The sequence below is a fragment of the Eretmochelys imbricata genome, chromosome 12, assembly GCF_965152235.1.
Source record: "Eretmochelys imbricata isolate rEreImb1 chromosome 12, rEreImb1.hap1, whole genome shotgun sequence".
NCBI classification, from domain to species: Eukaryota; Metazoa; Chordata; order Testudines; family Cheloniidae; genus Eretmochelys; species Eretmochelys imbricata.
The window spans coordinates 40,308,408-40,324,452 of NC_135583.1; the positions used below are offsets into that span (position 1 = coordinate 40,308,408).

Below are 16,045 nucleotides of genomic sequence, written 5' to 3' on the forward strand. Positions count from 1 at the left end.
GCCAAGCCCTGCCCAGCGATGGGACAGCATGGCGCTCAGTCCCTCTGCTGAGCCTGCCCTTTTGCTGGTGCCGCCATCCCAATTGAGCCCCAGCCAGCTCGCTGCACCCAGCTGTCCAAAGGCCCCCCGCCCCCCGCAGGGGTGAAAGATCTCCCTCTCCCAGCCCCGCTCCCCGGAGCCCCTCGGGAAAGCACGGGCTGGCAGGGATGCTGGTGGGCAGTTCAGCATAGCCAAGAGCTGGAAGTCACCAGGGCAGGCTGCTGTGGGCACAGCACGAGGAGGTGCAGGGAGGAGAGAGGCTGGCTGGGCACGGGGGGTGCAGTGAGAATGCAGGGCCAGAGTGGGCACAAGACAGGGGCGGGGAAGGAGCCCAGCGTGGCCGTAGCAGGGAGCAGGGCATCGCCGGGCAGGGGCGAGGGAGTGCCGCCTTCTGCGACAGGCCTGAGCGTGGAGGGATGGTACAGTGGCCCCTGGGTGCTCAGAGCCCCCATCCTGGGTAGGGCTGGTCCAGAGGCTGGTCCCTTCCGGCTGGGAGGACATGCCCCTGGGGAAGGTTCTGTCTGGGGGGTATCGGGGGAGATGGCCCGGAGGTTGGTCCTGCTGCTCTGACCTGGCAGGGCTGTCCCCATGCTGGCCCTGCCCAGGGCGGGAGGGCAGCACCAGCCGCGGAGCTCACCGTGCCCTTCCGCCCCACCTCCCGGCAGGATCTCTTCAGCAAGTCGGATCCTTTCCTGGAGATCTACCGGATCAACGACGATGGGAGCGAGCAGCTGGTGTACCGTACCGAGGTGGGTCCCCGCCACGGGCAGAGTCTCCAAGGAGCCACCAGCTGCCACCCCAGGGGGAAGGGAATGGAGAGACAAGGGTGGACAGCAATGTGGGGTGGGGACAAAGGGATGGGAGTGGGTGGAGGAGGGGCTGGCGGGGACGGGAGGGGTGATGGGGGCTGGAGGAGGGGCTGATGGGGTCGGGGGGGTGATGGGGGCAGAGGGCGGGCTGGTAGGGACGGGAGGGGTGATGGGGCAGAGGAGGGGCTGGCAGGGATGGGAGGGGTGATTGGGGGCAGAGGAGGGGCTGGCGGGATGGGGGGGTGATGGGGGCGGAGGAGGGGCTGGCAAGGACGGGGAGAGTGATGGGGGGCAGAGGAGGGGCTGGGGGGGACGGGGTGATGCGGGCGGGAGTGGGTGTGATGGGAACTCATTACATTGCAGAGCGCAGGCTGGCTGTATGGCCGTGGGCCAGGCTGCACCGTATCCCTCTGCGGCTGCAGGTGGCCCTGGAGCTGGGACGCTGGATCCCTCGCCCCTGAGCCCCCGGCCCCCTGCTTGTCACTCCCAGGCAGCTCCCCCCCTGGAGAGGACGGGCAGGGGAGCCCTGCGGCTCCATGCTGTCAGAGGATCCTTCCCCGCCCACTCCTCTCCTCTCCTCCAAGGCTTCTGTCCCCCGGGAGCCGTAATGGGCTCTGCCTGGGAAGGGAAGAGGGGATGAGTGACGGGTCCCCCCGCTGCTCCCTGTGCTCACGCCCTGCCTGATAGGGGGCCTAGGAGGATTAGGCACCTAGCAGAGCTATTATGCTGTCAGGTGCTGTCTGCCCCACCTGCCGCCTGGGCCCTGCCGTTCCCTTCCTGGCACCAGGGCGGTGGGATCCTGCAGGGAGGGGGAGAGACAGAGGCGAGAGGGGCAGTAGCAGCTTGGATGCCGGTCCAGGGAGTCTCTCCTCTAGGGCACAGCTACCTAGCGCCTCCCCCTGCCGGAGTGGGGTCTGGCAGCTAGAGCACAGGGCTGGGCATGGGACGGCCTGGAGACAGTCTGCTGGTGATCCTGCATGACCCTGGGCAGGGCCCTCCCCTCTCTGTGCCTCAGTGCCCCACCTCCGCAGGGGTTGGGAGGGGGCAAGGGCCACTCAGGGCTGTTTGCAAAACCCATTGGGCCTCTCTGGCAGATGGAAGCCGAGTGAGCACCCAGCTCATCGCTCAGGGGTGCCCTGCCCAGGCCGTACGCCAGCAGTTTGCACCCCCAGGCGTGTGATGCAGGCTCACGCTGCCCCTCTTGTGTTTACAGGTGGTTAAGAACAACCTGAGCCCCGTGTGGGAGCCATTCAAGGTCTCGCTGAACTCGCTGTGCAGCTGCGAGGAGAAGAGGAAGCTGAGGGTGAGGAAGAGACGGTGGGAAGCCCTGAGTAGCCTCTATTTTTGGGAGAGCTGAAAGGGGTCACCTCTCTGAGTCTCCTGCAAGGGGGACCAGCCCTGTCACAGTGCAACCTGCCCCCAGGGTCAAAGGCAACCCAGGCATGATGGATCAAAGGAAATGCATCCTGATGCAACATAGGCTCGGCCTGCGGAACTCACTGCCGCAGGACACCAGTGTGTTTGTGAGTGTAGCCTCTGCAGTGACACTAACACACAGACACATGACCAGGGCCTTCGGTCCTCCTGCTTCAGAGCCTGAACCGGCCCCCAAGAAGGGCAAGTGCCCCCCTCGTGCGCTTACATAGCTGTCCAGGTGCATTGGGCCCTTCCTCTGAAGTGTCCTGTATAGCCCAGGGCTGGAAGGAGACACCCTGCTGCACGCACAGGTGGTCAGTCAGGGCTGGGTGCAGGCAGTGTAAGCCCGGCGAGGGTCTGCGGGAGGAATGGGGGGAACGCTGGGGGCTGGGAAAGGCCCCTCCCTCGAGAGGGAGTGAATGAGGTGGGGCCCTCTGGCTGAGCTGTGCTCCTCTCCTTGCAGTGTGTCGTCTGGGACTACGACTCCCGGGGGAAACACGACTTCATCGGAGAGTTTTACACCACGTTTGAGGAAATGCAGAAAGCAAGTGGGGAGAACAAGGTTTGTGGGAGGTCTGGGTCTCCAGGTGGGCCGGCTGCTGGTGACAGTGCACATGAGGTGACTCAGCCCTTCCATGTCAAAGCCCCTCGCTTGTGTGTACCGGGTATTCGCCCGAGTTGGTCACATGTTGGGGGCAAAGCTTTTCCCGTGAAAAATGGCCGACTTTCAACAATTGTCACCAAAATGGTGGTTTCAAATTTTTCAGGTTTTTTTGTGGGGGGAGGAGGAATCTAGGAAAACTAAAACAAAAATTGGTTGTTTTTGTGTTGTGGTGTTTGTTTTTTCCTCTTTTCTCCCCCTTTCTTGACATTTAAAATGAGAAAAGGCAAAATCCTCAAACTATCAAACCAGCCCCCCAAAATGTGCCGGTTTTTCTTTTGGGCTGTTTTGAGACACAGACTTCCCCCTGTTTGACCAGCTCCAGGGTTCAGTCCGGTGCACAGTCTGGGCACGGGGCTCACATGTGCAGCGGTGCTGCAAGAGGCTCTAGGCCAGGCCCAGCAGGGTGCGTGACTGCGGGATGCGCGGGGGCGAAAGGAGCGTGTTGTTGCAGTGCTGGGCGGGTCCGGGAAGCTGATGGAAGACTGAGCTCCCGGGCTGCTCGTCCGCAGATCACAGATCTCCGCTGCTCTCTCTGTTGTGCTTTAAGGTCCAGTGGGACTGCATGAACCCCAAGTACAAAATCAAGAAGCGAAATTACAAGAACTCAGGCGTGGTGATCTTACTGGAGCTGAAGGTGAGAAGGGAGCCAGGCCGGGCCTGCCCTGGGCGTTTCATGGAGCTCTCATGCCAGCGCTTTGCCCTGTATTGCAGCGCCCCAGGGTGACCCCAGGGGAAGCTGCCCAGTGCCCAGCGGTGACTCAGTGCCCCTCAGCTGTCCCGGCACCTTGATGCCAGAGGGGCTAGCAGGAGGTGAGAGTGCCTTTGTACTCCGGTGAAGGGGCTGGTCGGGCAAGCCTGCAGGACATACTCCTCCTCTGGGGCTGTTTGGTGAAGGAGCAGTGACGAGGAGAGCTCTGTCCCAGCTCGGTGACACTGACAGACATGTCCCGGTGTATCCATATCCCTTCCCGTGCTGCAGCCTCCTTGGCTCCCAGCGCCCGGCTGGCGTCCCCATGCTGTCTGGCAGGCAATTGAGCTGTTAGCAGTGCAGAATGCTCCACATGGGTCTGTCCTTCCGGGCTGCTTGTGCCTGGATCGCTGCCTGGGAGAGGCCAGCCAGCTGGCCAGAAGAGCTCTGGTCTGTGCTGTCAGGGGCTGGCTAACATGGCCTTTGTTTGGAAGCTCCACAGGGTGTACTCCTTCCTGGATTACATCATGGGCGGATGCCAGATCCACTTCACGGTAAGTAATGCTCCCTGTCACCCCGCTGGCAAGGCCTCTGTGGCAGGGTGTCACGGAGTCCCCAGGCGATGCTCTGGAACTGCTCCCCTACGAAGCCAGGCAGGACTCTGGGGGAGTCTCCTCTCTGGGAGCAGCCTGTCTGCAGGACACACAGCTCACACAGCTTCTACCTTCCTGGGTTTGACCTCGGAGCATTCAGCATCCTCTGCCCCCCGTGTGTTTCCCACAGCGAGTCCACTCAGGCGGGGTCCTGGGGAAGCCAGAGGGTCCTGCCCCCCAACTCCACAGTCAGATGGGACTCTCAGCCAGCCAGTAAAACAGAGGTTTATTAGACGACAGGAACATGGTCTAAAACAGAGCTTGTAGGTGCAGAGAACTGGACCCCTCAGCTGGGTCCATTTTGGGGGGCAGTGAGCCAGACAACCACGTCTGCCCTTCACTCCATGTCCCAGCCAGCCCCAAACTGAAACTCCCTCCAGCCCCTCCTCCTCTGGGCTTTGTCCCTTTCCCAGGCCAGGAGATCACCGGATTCCTTTGTTCTCCAACCCTTTAGCTCTCACCTTGCAGGGGGAAGGGCCCAGGCCATCAGTTGCCAGGAAACAGGGTGTCGGCCATTCTCTGTGTCCAGACCCCTGCACACACCTGCCCTCTAGGGCTCTGCAGTAATCATACACCCTTACTCCACCACCTAGATACTTAAGAACTGCCTAGGGGAAACTGAGGCACCCCCACACTATTCAGAGGAAACATTAAGAACAGTCCCGCTTCATCACACAGGGATGGCGGGGTGAGCAGTGAGCCCGGAACAAACCTCGTCCTCAGTCCCCGGACGGAAGTGTTAGAACCTTGCACAGGCATTGATGCTCCTCAGGCCCTTCCCGGGGAGCAGATGGGTCAGGAGGCTGGAGGTCAGGCCTGGGGCATTCCATGGGGCACTAATTCTGGAGGCTGCTTGGTGGCCTATGAGACACGCGTTTGGTGGGCTGTTGTCTGGCTCCCGGGGGGAAGATCTCCACATCACACAGAGGGGCCAAGGGCTCCGTGGGCGTAGAGCGTGAGCTCTCCTCTGCCAGCATCGGGATCATTAGGCTTCCCGGCTTGCCCATCCCGCACCCTGTATCAGCATAGGGTCGTTCCACCCGTAAGGAAAAAGAACGGCAAAGTGGATTGACGAGCCACTCCTCAGCTGTGCCCTGCTGTTCAAGGGCCCCCAGCAGGGGCATTTGGAAGTGCTTGTAGCTTCATGCCCAGAGAGAAATATGTGGTACCTCGAGCTCTCGGCTCCGCAGACGCGTGGCTCCGTAGCACGGCTCCCATCTCTCTGTCTCGCTGTGTGCTGCCTGGGAGGGACAGTGCAGCGGTACGTGATTAACAAGAAAAGCACGGGGCCAGGTGCACGCTGGCTGCAGTCCACAGCAGCCGTAAACCCTGATTTTACGGCTGCTTCACTGGCTGGACTGGGGCAACACAGCCAAAAGGTAACAGTGAGCCTGCCCCACGCTGTTTGACTGCTGTCTCAGCAGTCGGTACCGCTCCTGCTTGGCTAGAGTCATCCATTAACATCTGCACCGAGATCCCGACCTTCAGGGCATAGTCACCACATTCAGCCATGCAGAAGGTGAGTTTGAATGGGACGTACCTAGTGCAGCCAGCAGCAGTCCGGAGCCCCTGCTTGGACCCTGTGGCAGGTTTCTTTCCCTCCCAAGATTCAGTTTGCTAGAGAAAGGAGGGACGCAGACGCAGTGTTTAACTCTCTGAGTCCAGGAAGGTTCTAAGTGGCTTCTCAAGGGCTACTGACACCTCAGAGCCAGTCATGGTGCAGTTGCCTTTTTCATACTCCAGTCCTATTAATTAAAACACTAACTAGTGAGCTTCTTTCCCTGCAGATTGTAGGGGCTTGGGATGTGCAATAACTGCACATGGGCACACAGCTGGGTAGTTGTGCATTTAAACCACCTGCTGCACACACAGCTAGCTGAGTTGTGTGTACAACTGGACACATAAATTAAGCACATGGGTGTGCATGGTTTTTTGCACATGCAAATGCAGATCGGTCTCTAAAAACACCCTTCTTTCTTGGCTTTGCACCTGAGTCTCTGTCACACTGTGGTGCTGGGCATGAGCCAGGCTCCTGCCCTCTGCTCCTTAGTGTTTTGCATTCCCTGCTGTTAGACCTTTGCTGGTACTTGGCACAGATTCCTCATTAAAAATGAAAAAACAGCCAGCCTCCAGATTGCATTTTGCAAAAGCATCTTCTCCCTAGAGTGAGTCAGACCCACAACATGTGGGAAGCAGACTGCTTGGCTCTGCTCCGCAGCATGATACAAGCTGAGAACAGTGGTTGGTCCCAGGAGCAAGGCCTGTCATGTTGTGAGACATCATGTCCCATCACTCTGTGACATGGCCCGAAGGGGAACGGCAGAGCAGAAACGCTGGCTGGCTTCGCCCAGCCTTGCTTGCCGCCTGTCCCTTCTGAGCAGCAATTAGAGAAGTTTGCAGGAACTTTTAGAAAATTCCTCCTCACTGCTCTTGACACTTGCCCTGTCACCGGTGCCGACCTCGCATGTGGTATCACAAACCCCCTCTTTTTGCAAGCCACAGTGCACCCTGGCTAACGTCCCTGAGCGAGGAGGTGCCAGGAGGATGTCACAGAGAGAGGGGATGTTAGGAAAGGTGGGTTTAAAAAGCCTTTTACTGCTGGATGCTCCCCCCTACCTGCTTCATGAGTCCGGGGCTGGTGAGTGGGCTTGGCTGTGTGCCCCTTGGTGGGTAGAGGGGGCTTCCATCAACTCTCTGGGCTCCTTGGTTCTGCACCTGCCTGGGGCTCCCTGGGAATGTTAGAGAGCTTTCCTGCTGAATTCTGGGTACTTGTGGCATGTGGCTGGGCTGGCACTGATGTGCTGGGAGCCCTTCTGCTATCCGTGCCACTGCCTCTCTGGGTGAGCCTGGGCCACTCCTGTCTCTCCCAGGTGGCCAGTTCCCCTGCCTGTACCTGGGTGATAGCCGTGAACCCGGGGCTGTAGGCGAAGCACTCTGAGATCCTGGGCAGGAGGGGCAGGACAATATCGAGGAATGTATTGCTGATGGCTGAGGCCCAAGCCCTCCAGCCAGCTGAGTCTGCTCGCAGTGGCCAATGATGCATACTAAAAAGCGTGCCAGCCAAGGCGTTGGGGGCACTTCAGCACTCCCCAGAGCAAAGGGGCGCAGCTGGTTCCCATTCTCCTCGCCCACCTCTTGCTGGAGGCTGGACCAAGGCTGACAGCATCCGGGATGCTGATTGCCTTCACAGGGAGCAAGACGGCGGCCAAAGATCCCTGGGGGAGCGGCCAGGTGGGCTGGAAGGGGCAGCCCCACTGGGGTGGGAGTTAATAGCAGACAGCCCCTGCGTAGGCCCTCGCCTGGCGGCCTCACGGGTCTATTCAGAGCAGGGTGTGGCATTGCCTCTCTCGGATACCCAGCCGCTGACCGCCTGCCTTCCGATCCCAGGTGGCTATTGACTTCACAGCGTCCAACGGAGACCCCAGGAACAGCTGCTCTCTGCACTACATCAACCCCTACCAGCCCAACGAGTACCTGAAGGCGCTGGTGGCAGTGGGAGAGATTTGCCAGGACTACGACAGGTGAGATAGCCCTGGGCTCTGTTTGTGCCTGGCCCGTCTGGCTAACCCGAATCCTGCCCATCCCCGCTGGGGAATGCTGGAGCTCAGAGCTGGCTGCCTAGGCTCCAGCCCATTGGGCCCTGGTCTCTCAGCTGCTGCTTGCCCGCAGGAGCTGCCCCAGCCCACTGGCCTGCTGGGAGCCATCACCACCCCCCAGCAGCCCAACTGCCTCTGGGCCAGCTCCTCCTCTCTGGGTTTTTTCAGGCTCTGCCACATAGAAACAACAAGGTCCCAGACACCCCCAAGCTGCCTACCCCCCTGCTGCCCCTAGTGAGAAGTGGCCCAGCTTGGCCCACTCCCCCAGCTGCCAAACCCTTCCACTGCGGGGAGCTCGCCAGGATGGACCCCTCCCAGTGCGGGGGAGGGCAGGCGATACACTGAGTGCTCCCTGGGCACCCCCATGCCAGGTGGGCCGGGGGAGGAGTCCCTGCAGTTTGCCATGGTCCTGGTCTGTTCCGGGGGCTCCTGGGGCAGAGGGGTCTGTCGCAGACACTGAGTGGGGCGGGGCTGGCATTGCCAGCTGGAGGCTCTGCGTCAGGGTTCACTGTGCCCTGCCTGGGCCCCTCGCTCCCTGGAGGTCCCTTTCTGGGGTGGGGGTGAGGGTGGTTGGGTGCTGGGGCACCGGAGCAGGCAGGAGCGTCTGACATCTGCTTCCTTCCAGCGATAAGAAATTCTCTGCCTTAGGGTTTGGCGCAAGGATCCCACCCAAGTATGAGGTAAGACCCCTGCAGGGTAAGAAACAGGACTCGGGGAGGGGAGTTGAGGAGCAGCATGGTGGGGATGGGATGGCTCAAGGGCTGAGGAGCGGGGGGCTGGGGAGGATCTGGGGCTGAGGAGTGTAGGGCAGAGGAGGCTACAGGGACTGAGATGCAGAAGAGGCTATGGGGGGGCTGAGCAGCGGGGGTGGGGGAAGTGATGGGACTGAGGAGCAGGGACAGGGGAGACTTCTGTCCGGGGCTGTGAGGTTGGCAGGCCCGGGCTGGGCGGCTCCCACTTGCCTCAGCTGCTCCCAGCTTGCCTGCCTTGATTCCCCCCGTTCAGGGCAGGGGGGTTTTGGCTGATGGATTCACTTGGGCAGGCCTCCCTCTCGCTGGTGCTGCCGCGATGCGGAGCGGGCTCCGTCCCGGGGAGCAGCGCGCGGCCCTGACATGAGACACGTCACGTCGATGGCACTTGCCGTTTCTACAGAGCAGAGCAGACAGAGACCCCACGGAGAAATGACAGGATTAAATGTGGTCTCCAGAGCACGTGCTGGGGAGGGCTGAGGCCGAGCGGTGCAAGGGCTTCACACGAGGAGGCAGGGGGAGCCCGTGCGTTGTTTGCCCTTTAGCCGCAGTCCAGCCAGGGGAGGCAAGGGGATAGAGAGGCAGAGCTAGAGACGTGTCCTCACTGCACACAAAGGGGCTGGGGACATGGGGGGCTGGGAGCCCCCCTACATTCATTCTCTGCTCTCTGGTAGGTTTCCCATGATTTCGCCATCAACTTCAATCCGGATGATGATGAGTGTGAAGGTAAGAGGCTGGCAGCGGAGTGAGAGCCCGCCCGCTGTGCACCGTGCCAAGGCCCCGGGGGGGCAGCCAGGCCTCGCCTGCTCTAGCCCTTGCTGTCGGGAGTGTGTGTGGAGGGCACTGCGGGCAGGGGTGCTGCTGCCCTCGACGGCCCTGCTCCCACCCCCCTCTCCCTGCTGAGCACGGATGCTTCCCCTCCTGCCCAGCAAGTCGTGGCCTCTGCACTGGAAACGGACCGTGTTCCCAGCCAGGGCCTCCTCCCGAGGCTGCCCAGGCCCTGCTTGCTGACAGCTGTCAGCACCCCCACAAGGAATGGCTGAATCCTAGCAGCCTGTCTGCCGGGTGTGTGGGTGGAGCCGGGCAGTGGGGCTTGGACCTGCCTCATTAGTGTCCTCACTGGGGATGGGCAGGGCAAGCTTAGCAGCCCTGGGCCGGGTGCATCTCAGCGCTGTGGAATTGCTGGGCCGGGCGGCTCCTCACCTGACCTGATGTCCCCACTAGGAATTCAGGGCGTGGTGGAATCCTACCAGAACTGCCTGCCGAAAATCCAGCTCTACGGCCCCACCAACGTGTCCCCCATCATCTCCAAGGTGGCCAGGGTGGCGGCAGCGGAGGAGAGAACGAAGGAGGCCTCTGTGAGTACCTGCCCCGTTCCTACCTGCCGAGGGGCCTGGGATCTCCGGCACTTGCTTTTCTGGTTGAGGGGTCCAGGCTGAGCTGAATCTGCCTGGATGTAGACCGTCCAGCTGTGCTGTGCAAGCCTCTGCCAAAGTCCTGGGCTTGGCATGGAGTGTCAGCTGAGGCCGTAGCGTGGTGGTGTTTGCAACATGAGTGAGCTGGCTGAGACCCTCCTAACTCCTTTCACGTGTGATCTCTCCAGGGTTTGAGTCCCGTGTCTCCAGAGGCGAGAGGCTGCTACCGTGGCCTGGGGCAAGCCCCTTAGGCTAACATTGTCAAAGCGACTATGGCCCAGTGACTCAGAGAGGTTCCGATGCGCGCACCCCTGAGCCAGGTTGGCAAATGGGATGTTGGCTCCTCAGACAGCGGGGCACTTTTGCAAATGTTCTTCATCTGCCCCCTGGGGTTGTATCGCTCCTGGCTCCCGGGACACTGGGAGGCTGAGTTCACGCTGCGTGCCTTGGCTGGAAGGGCAAAGCGTTCCTCTTCCGCTGTGGAGGATGAGCCTGCTGCAGCGCAAGGGCCAGGCGGGAGCAGGAGTCAGTGGCAGGGGAAGAGGGGGTGCACCGAGCAGAGATGGGGTGAAACTACGTGAACCTTCAGCTGAGAGCCAGGGAAAGCTTCCTCAGGGTGAGACATTCCAGGCTGTGGGGAAGGCCCATCACGCAGGACTCAGGCCTAGTAGGGAGAGGCCAGTCCTGCCCAGCGTGGCTTGGCACTGTTATCGTCAGCCCCGTGGCTGCTGGCTGGGCATCAGGGCTAGCCTCTGGCCATCAAAGGAATGTCAGCTCCTACCTCAGCCGCACGTGCCGGGAATGTTTAACGTGGGAGCAAGCGCCCAGTCCTCACACGCAGGGCGTCTGCCTGAACGGACGTTCGCAGCCCATTCCACAGCACGGCCGGCACGCTCGGCCCTGGTGGACCTGGAGACGTGACAGAAGCCAAGTGCTTATTAGAAGATCCCGCGTTCCAGTGGCTCCTCAGAACAGGCCTCCTTCCGCTCTGCTCTGTGTCCCCCTGTCCTCCAGCAGCATTTGATCAGCTGTGACTCAATAGCCAAACCCTCAGGGGCCCCTGTTGTTTCTGGCAGGTCGGTGTGCAGTTACTGGGCCAGGCTGGCTGAGTAAGGAAAGGCCAGAGGTTTTACAGAGCTCTTTGGGGGACAGAGCTCTGCGGCTGGGGGAGCTGGGGGGAGTGACAGGGATCCATGGAGCCAATTCCTGGCTCCAGAGATGCAGTGCTCGGGGCCAGTTATCCCGGTCTCCACGCAACACCCTAGTCACCTGGCACTTGGGCAGAGGTGGCATCTCAGGGCATCTGCCATGGACTGTGCGTGCACGCACTGGGCAGGGCGGGCAGGGGCTTTTCATTAAAATCCTGTCAATTATTTACACCCGTGGACGTGGAGCTGAGCCTACCAATTAACAACGGCAGCTAATGCATCATCCTCAGCCTGTGCGCTGACCCCACTCTGCGGCTGGGGGAGCTGGGGGTAGTCGGGGCCCAGCAGCCGTAAGACGGGGCTAGAAGAGGAGCAAGGAATCGGTCGCTGCCTGGGCTGGGACGGGGTTATCCCGAGTGGGATGGTGGGGGGGCTAGCCCAGCTCAGCCCAGTCCCCCATAGCCGCCCTCCCACCTTTGCCCCACAGCAATACTATATCCTGCTGATCCTGACGGATGGGGTGGTGACCGACATGGCAGACACGCGGGAGGCCATCGTGCGGGCCTCCTACCTCCCCATGTCCATCATCATCGTAGGAGTGGGCAACGCGGACTTCACCGACATGCAGATCCTGGACGGCGACGACGGGGTCCTGCGCTCCCCGAAGGGGGAGCCCGTCCTCAGGGACATCGTGCAGTTCGTCCCCTTCAGAGATTTCAAGAACGTGAGTCGGCCCCCGAGCCCCTGCCGTAATGACCACATGGCTGTGTGACGAAGCAGGACTGTTCTTAATGTTTCCTCTGAATAGTGTGGGGGTGCTTCAGATTCCCCCAGGCAGTTCTTAAGTATCTAGGGGGTGGGATAAGGGTGTATGATCATTGCAGATCCCTAGAGGGCAAGTGTGTGCAGGGGTCTGGACACAGAGAATGGCCGACACCCTGTTTCCTGGCAACTGATGGCCTGGGCCCTTCCCCCTGCAAGGTGAGAGTTAAAGGGTTGGAGAACAAAGGAATCCGGTGACCTCCTGGCCTGGGAAAGGGACAAAGCCCAGAGGAGGAGGGGCTGGAGGGAGTTTCAGTTTGGGGCTGGCTGGAGACATGGAGTGAAGGGCAGAGGTGGTGCCCCCCGAAAATGGACCCAGCTGAGGGGTCCGATTCGCTGCACCTACAAGCTCTGTGTTAGACCACGTTCCTCTCGTCTAATAAACCTCTGCTTTACTGGCTGGCTAAGAGTCCCGTCTGACTGTGAAGTTGGGGGGGCAGGACCCTCTGGCTTCCCCAGGAGCTCTGCCAGAGCAGACTTGCTGTGGGAAGCGCACGGAGGGACAGAGGATGCTGAATGCTCCGAGGTCAGACCCAGGAAGGTGGAAGCTGTGTGTCCTGCAGACAGGCTGCTCCCAAAGAGGAGACTTCCCCAGAGTCCTGCCTGGCTCATGGGGAGCAATTCCAGAGCATCGCCCGGGGACTCCGTGACAGGCTGCGACCACGGCATGTGTCTGTGGTGTGCCCATCACTGTGGCATCAGGGAGGATGGTTTAGTGGGTAGGCACAGAGCTGGGACTCGGGTGACTTGGGGTCACATCCTGGCTCTGCCACAGACTCCATCTCTGGCTCTGGGCAAGTCCCTTTGTGGCTCTGTGCCTCAGTTTCCCCATCCCCGGGGCTGGTGGCACTGCCATACCTCCCAGGGTGCCTCTTCTCCTCACACCCCCTTTGGTCTCCATGGACCCTTCACAATCTGGCCGCCCTCCCTCCCAGTTCAGTAAAACCATGCCCTTGCTCCGTGCCTCAAAGGAAACCCTCCTGCTCCTGCGGATCACAGGGGGCAGGAGGGGGCGTCCCGGCCTTTACCCCCCGGTACCTTCCTGTGGCTCTGTAAGCCAAGGGTCTCCAGACACCCACTTTGCTCTCTGGTCTCCATGCTGAAACAAAGGGTGAGACAAGGTGGGTGAGGGGACAGCTTTCACCGGACCAGCTTCTGTTGGTGAGAGAGACCTTCCGATTTCCACGGAGCTCCTTGTCAGCTCAGGGAAAGGGACTCAGAGCGCCCACTTGTCCTCCCGGTCAGCAACACAGCTGCACGAGTGCAGCGCTTTGGTGAAGACGCTCTTATGCCGATGGCAGAGCATCTCCGGTTGGCGTACTTAACCCTCCACCCCCCAGAGGCAGTGGCTGTGTTGGCGGCAGAAGCTCCCCCATCCACAGAGCGCTGTCTGCATTGGGGGGGTTTTCACACCCCCGAGCGACCCGGTGCTACCGGAATAGGTCTGTAGTGTAGACGTGGTCTGTCGCGGCTAGACACAAGATCAAACCGCCGATAGTTTAGAATAAGCAGTTAGCACATATTCTAAGGGCCCATTCAAGGGGAAGGGGCTGAGGGGCACCCCTGCAGCCACAGGACAGAAAGCAGGGTTAGTGGCTGCCGCTTGTTGTAATAAGCCCGTGACTTTATGAAGCCCAGGGTTTTTGGTGTCCAGCAGAGTTCTGCACATAGGCGCCCAGGCTCGTCTGTTGAAAGTGCTGTGCGGGTTTAGAATCCTACAACCCTAGAGGGTCAGGGTTGGAAGGGACCTCAGGAGGTCATCGAGTCCCACCCCCTGCTCAAAGCAGGACCAGTTTCTGTTGGGGCTGACGACGGAGAGGTCACATACAGCGTGATCACTTTGTGCGACGGGTTCACCCACAGGCGATGGGGTGTTTTTGTCTTTTATCGTTGTCCTGTGTGCGTTCATTCGAGAGTGTAGCAATTGTCTGGTTTCACCCACACAGGGTGTGTCTACACCACACTGAGACACCTGCAGCCGACCCGTGGCAGCTGACTCAGGCTCCCGCTAAGGGGCTCTTTAATTGCAGTGTAGACGTTCTGCTCTGGGTCACCCCACCTGTCAGGGTCCTAGAGCTCAGCTCCAGTCTGAGCCCAAATGTCTACCCTGCATTTAAAGAGTCCAAAGGGGGTGGGGTGTGTGTCTGGGTGGTGTTCTGTGTCTGGGACACGGGTGCTGCGTTTAGCACCGGGGGGGAGGGTGTCTCAGTGGGGTTCTGTGTTGGGGACATGGGTGCTGTGTGTAACACAGGGGTGTGTGTCTGGGACGCGGGTTTTCCTGCACATGGAAGGTGGCAGTGAGCAAGATGCCCCATCAGGGAGCCCTGGCCTACATCTCTTTGCCTGTGTCAATGCTCTTCTCCAGGAGCCGCCGGGCCAGGATCTCCAGCCATGCTAGACAAACGTCTAAGCAGCTGGGCTCCCCAAAGGGCAGACATGCAGTGTATGGATTTCTCTGGCTCCATGCTGGAATCTCTCTTGATCAAGCTGAGCTGACACTGGGTGTGCGGGCGAAGCTGCAGATGGAGGGAATGGCTTCTCTGGGGTTTTCGTGGTCAGCACAGCTGCATCTCCTGCGATGGAATTTGGGCAGGGGGAGGGGGAAATCTATATTTTGTATTTCTGGCCCCTCTTGAGATCTGAGCTGCTTGGGCACTTCAAGGGCTAATTGATCCTGACTGTCAGTAACTGAAGCTCCTGGAGACTTACTGTCTTTTCCTTTCGCCACAGGGAAACCTAGAGCCACTGGGCAAGGTTAACCCTTCAGATGCTGTCGTGGGAAGCACTGGGAAATGACAGAGCCCATTGATGTAGTCCCAAGTCCCATACAAATGCGAGAGCCAGCTGGCCTTCCTTGTGTGCCCCCTTCTCTTGGGTGCAGGTGCATGGGCTAATGGCAGTTATGCTCCAAAGGACAACGGGGCAGTGCGGGGAGGGGAGGCTGTTCGCCGCTACCCTCCAGCTCTGTGCTGAGGAGCGACTGGCTGGAGAGCGGCTGGGAGAGGCCCGGAACCAACGGCTGCCCTTTGTCTTGCAGGCCTCGCCCACGGCCCTGGCGAAGTGCGTGCTGGCCGAGGTGCCGAAGCAGGTGGTGGAGTATTACAGCTACAAAGCCCTACCGCCCCCGTGTCCCAACGCCGATTCGCCCAACTCCACCCTCAACTCGCCCCAGTGAGGGACTGCCCCTCTCCGGTGCCACCTGCCAGCCTTCATCCCTCAGCCCATTCCACGGTGGACAACGAAATAAAAGGAAAAGAAGAGCAAGAGTGTGTCACTGTCTGAATCATACAGGCTCCCCCCAGCAGCAAGCGCTGGGCCCCAGGCAGCCTCCCCCACCGCCCACACGTCATCCTGCACCCCCTGCCTCCCCCGGCTGGGTAAAGCCTTGTATTGCCTTCCTCACGCCGTCTGAAGGACCCAGCCAGCGAGCTGAGCCCGGGAGTGCTGGCCTGGGGGCCAGCCGTGCAAAGGCTGTGGGAAGGGAGGGGGGAGGGGCATGCTTTGTTGGTTTCTGACTCGGGACGGGTCCCTGCTCAGTTTGAGAATGAGTTTCCGGCTTCTGGGCGTGATGTAGTGACCTGGCAAAGGGCCTGGCACGGCCTTGGATGCAGAGAGGTGGGTGTTTACAGTGTGATGGAATCAGGCAGGCAAGGGGAGAGAGGGTTGCAGTGGCTGGTTAGCCAGCAGAGAGCGAGTGAGGGGCTGGCTGGACCCGGAGATGGTGATGCAGAGCAGAGCCTGCTGCCTCTAGGGCACTGGTTTGGAGGTCTCAGGAGTACTAAGAATGGGATAGGGAGCCGTTCAGCCTGGCTCACGGGTTCTAGTGGCTGACAGCTCTTGGGTGAGTGACCCATTTGTGCAATGAGTTTGCTGGGTCTCAGGCCAGATGTTAGTAGTCAGGGATCCCCAGCACCTAGTGCTTAAAGTGCTGGCTCAGTTCTTGAAATAAAATTGCTAAGTGAGCTGGGAGACTCCCCCTGATTGGCTGTTTCTCCCCTTTGCCCACCTCTGGGGGAAGAGCAGCCAATCAGATCTGCTGCAGGGAA

At 60.3% G+C, this 16,045-nt stretch overlaps 1 protein-coding gene across 1 annotated transcript in view; it reads left to right on the forward strand.

Moving 5' to 3' along the window:
* The window catches only part of CPNE7 (copine 7), a 30,653-nt gene extending 15,479 nt beyond the window's left edge, over positions 1 to 15,174 (forward strand). Inside the window, exons 5-15 of the mRNA XM_077830983.1 lie at positions 705 to 788; positions 2,062 to 2,151; positions 2,728 to 2,826; positions 3,476 to 3,562; positions 4,111 to 4,170; positions 7,657 to 7,790; positions 8,491 to 8,545; positions 9,289 to 9,340; positions 9,839 to 9,972; positions 11,665 to 11,901; positions 15,037 to 15,174. Of these exons, the coding sequence (XP_077687109.1) occupies positions 705 to 788; positions 2,062 to 2,151; positions 2,728 to 2,826; positions 3,476 to 3,562; positions 4,111 to 4,170; positions 7,657 to 7,790; positions 8,491 to 8,545; positions 9,289 to 9,340; positions 9,839 to 9,972; positions 11,665 to 11,901; positions 15,037 to 15,174 (1,170 nt within the window). The remainder of the gene's footprint in view (positions 1 to 704; positions 789 to 2,061; positions 2,152 to 2,727; positions 2,827 to 3,475; positions 3,563 to 4,110; positions 4,171 to 7,656; positions 7,791 to 8,490; positions 8,546 to 9,288; positions 9,341 to 9,838; positions 9,973 to 11,664; positions 11,902 to 15,036) is intronic.
* The last annotated feature ends 871 nt before the right edge of the window (positions 15,175 to 16,045 follow it).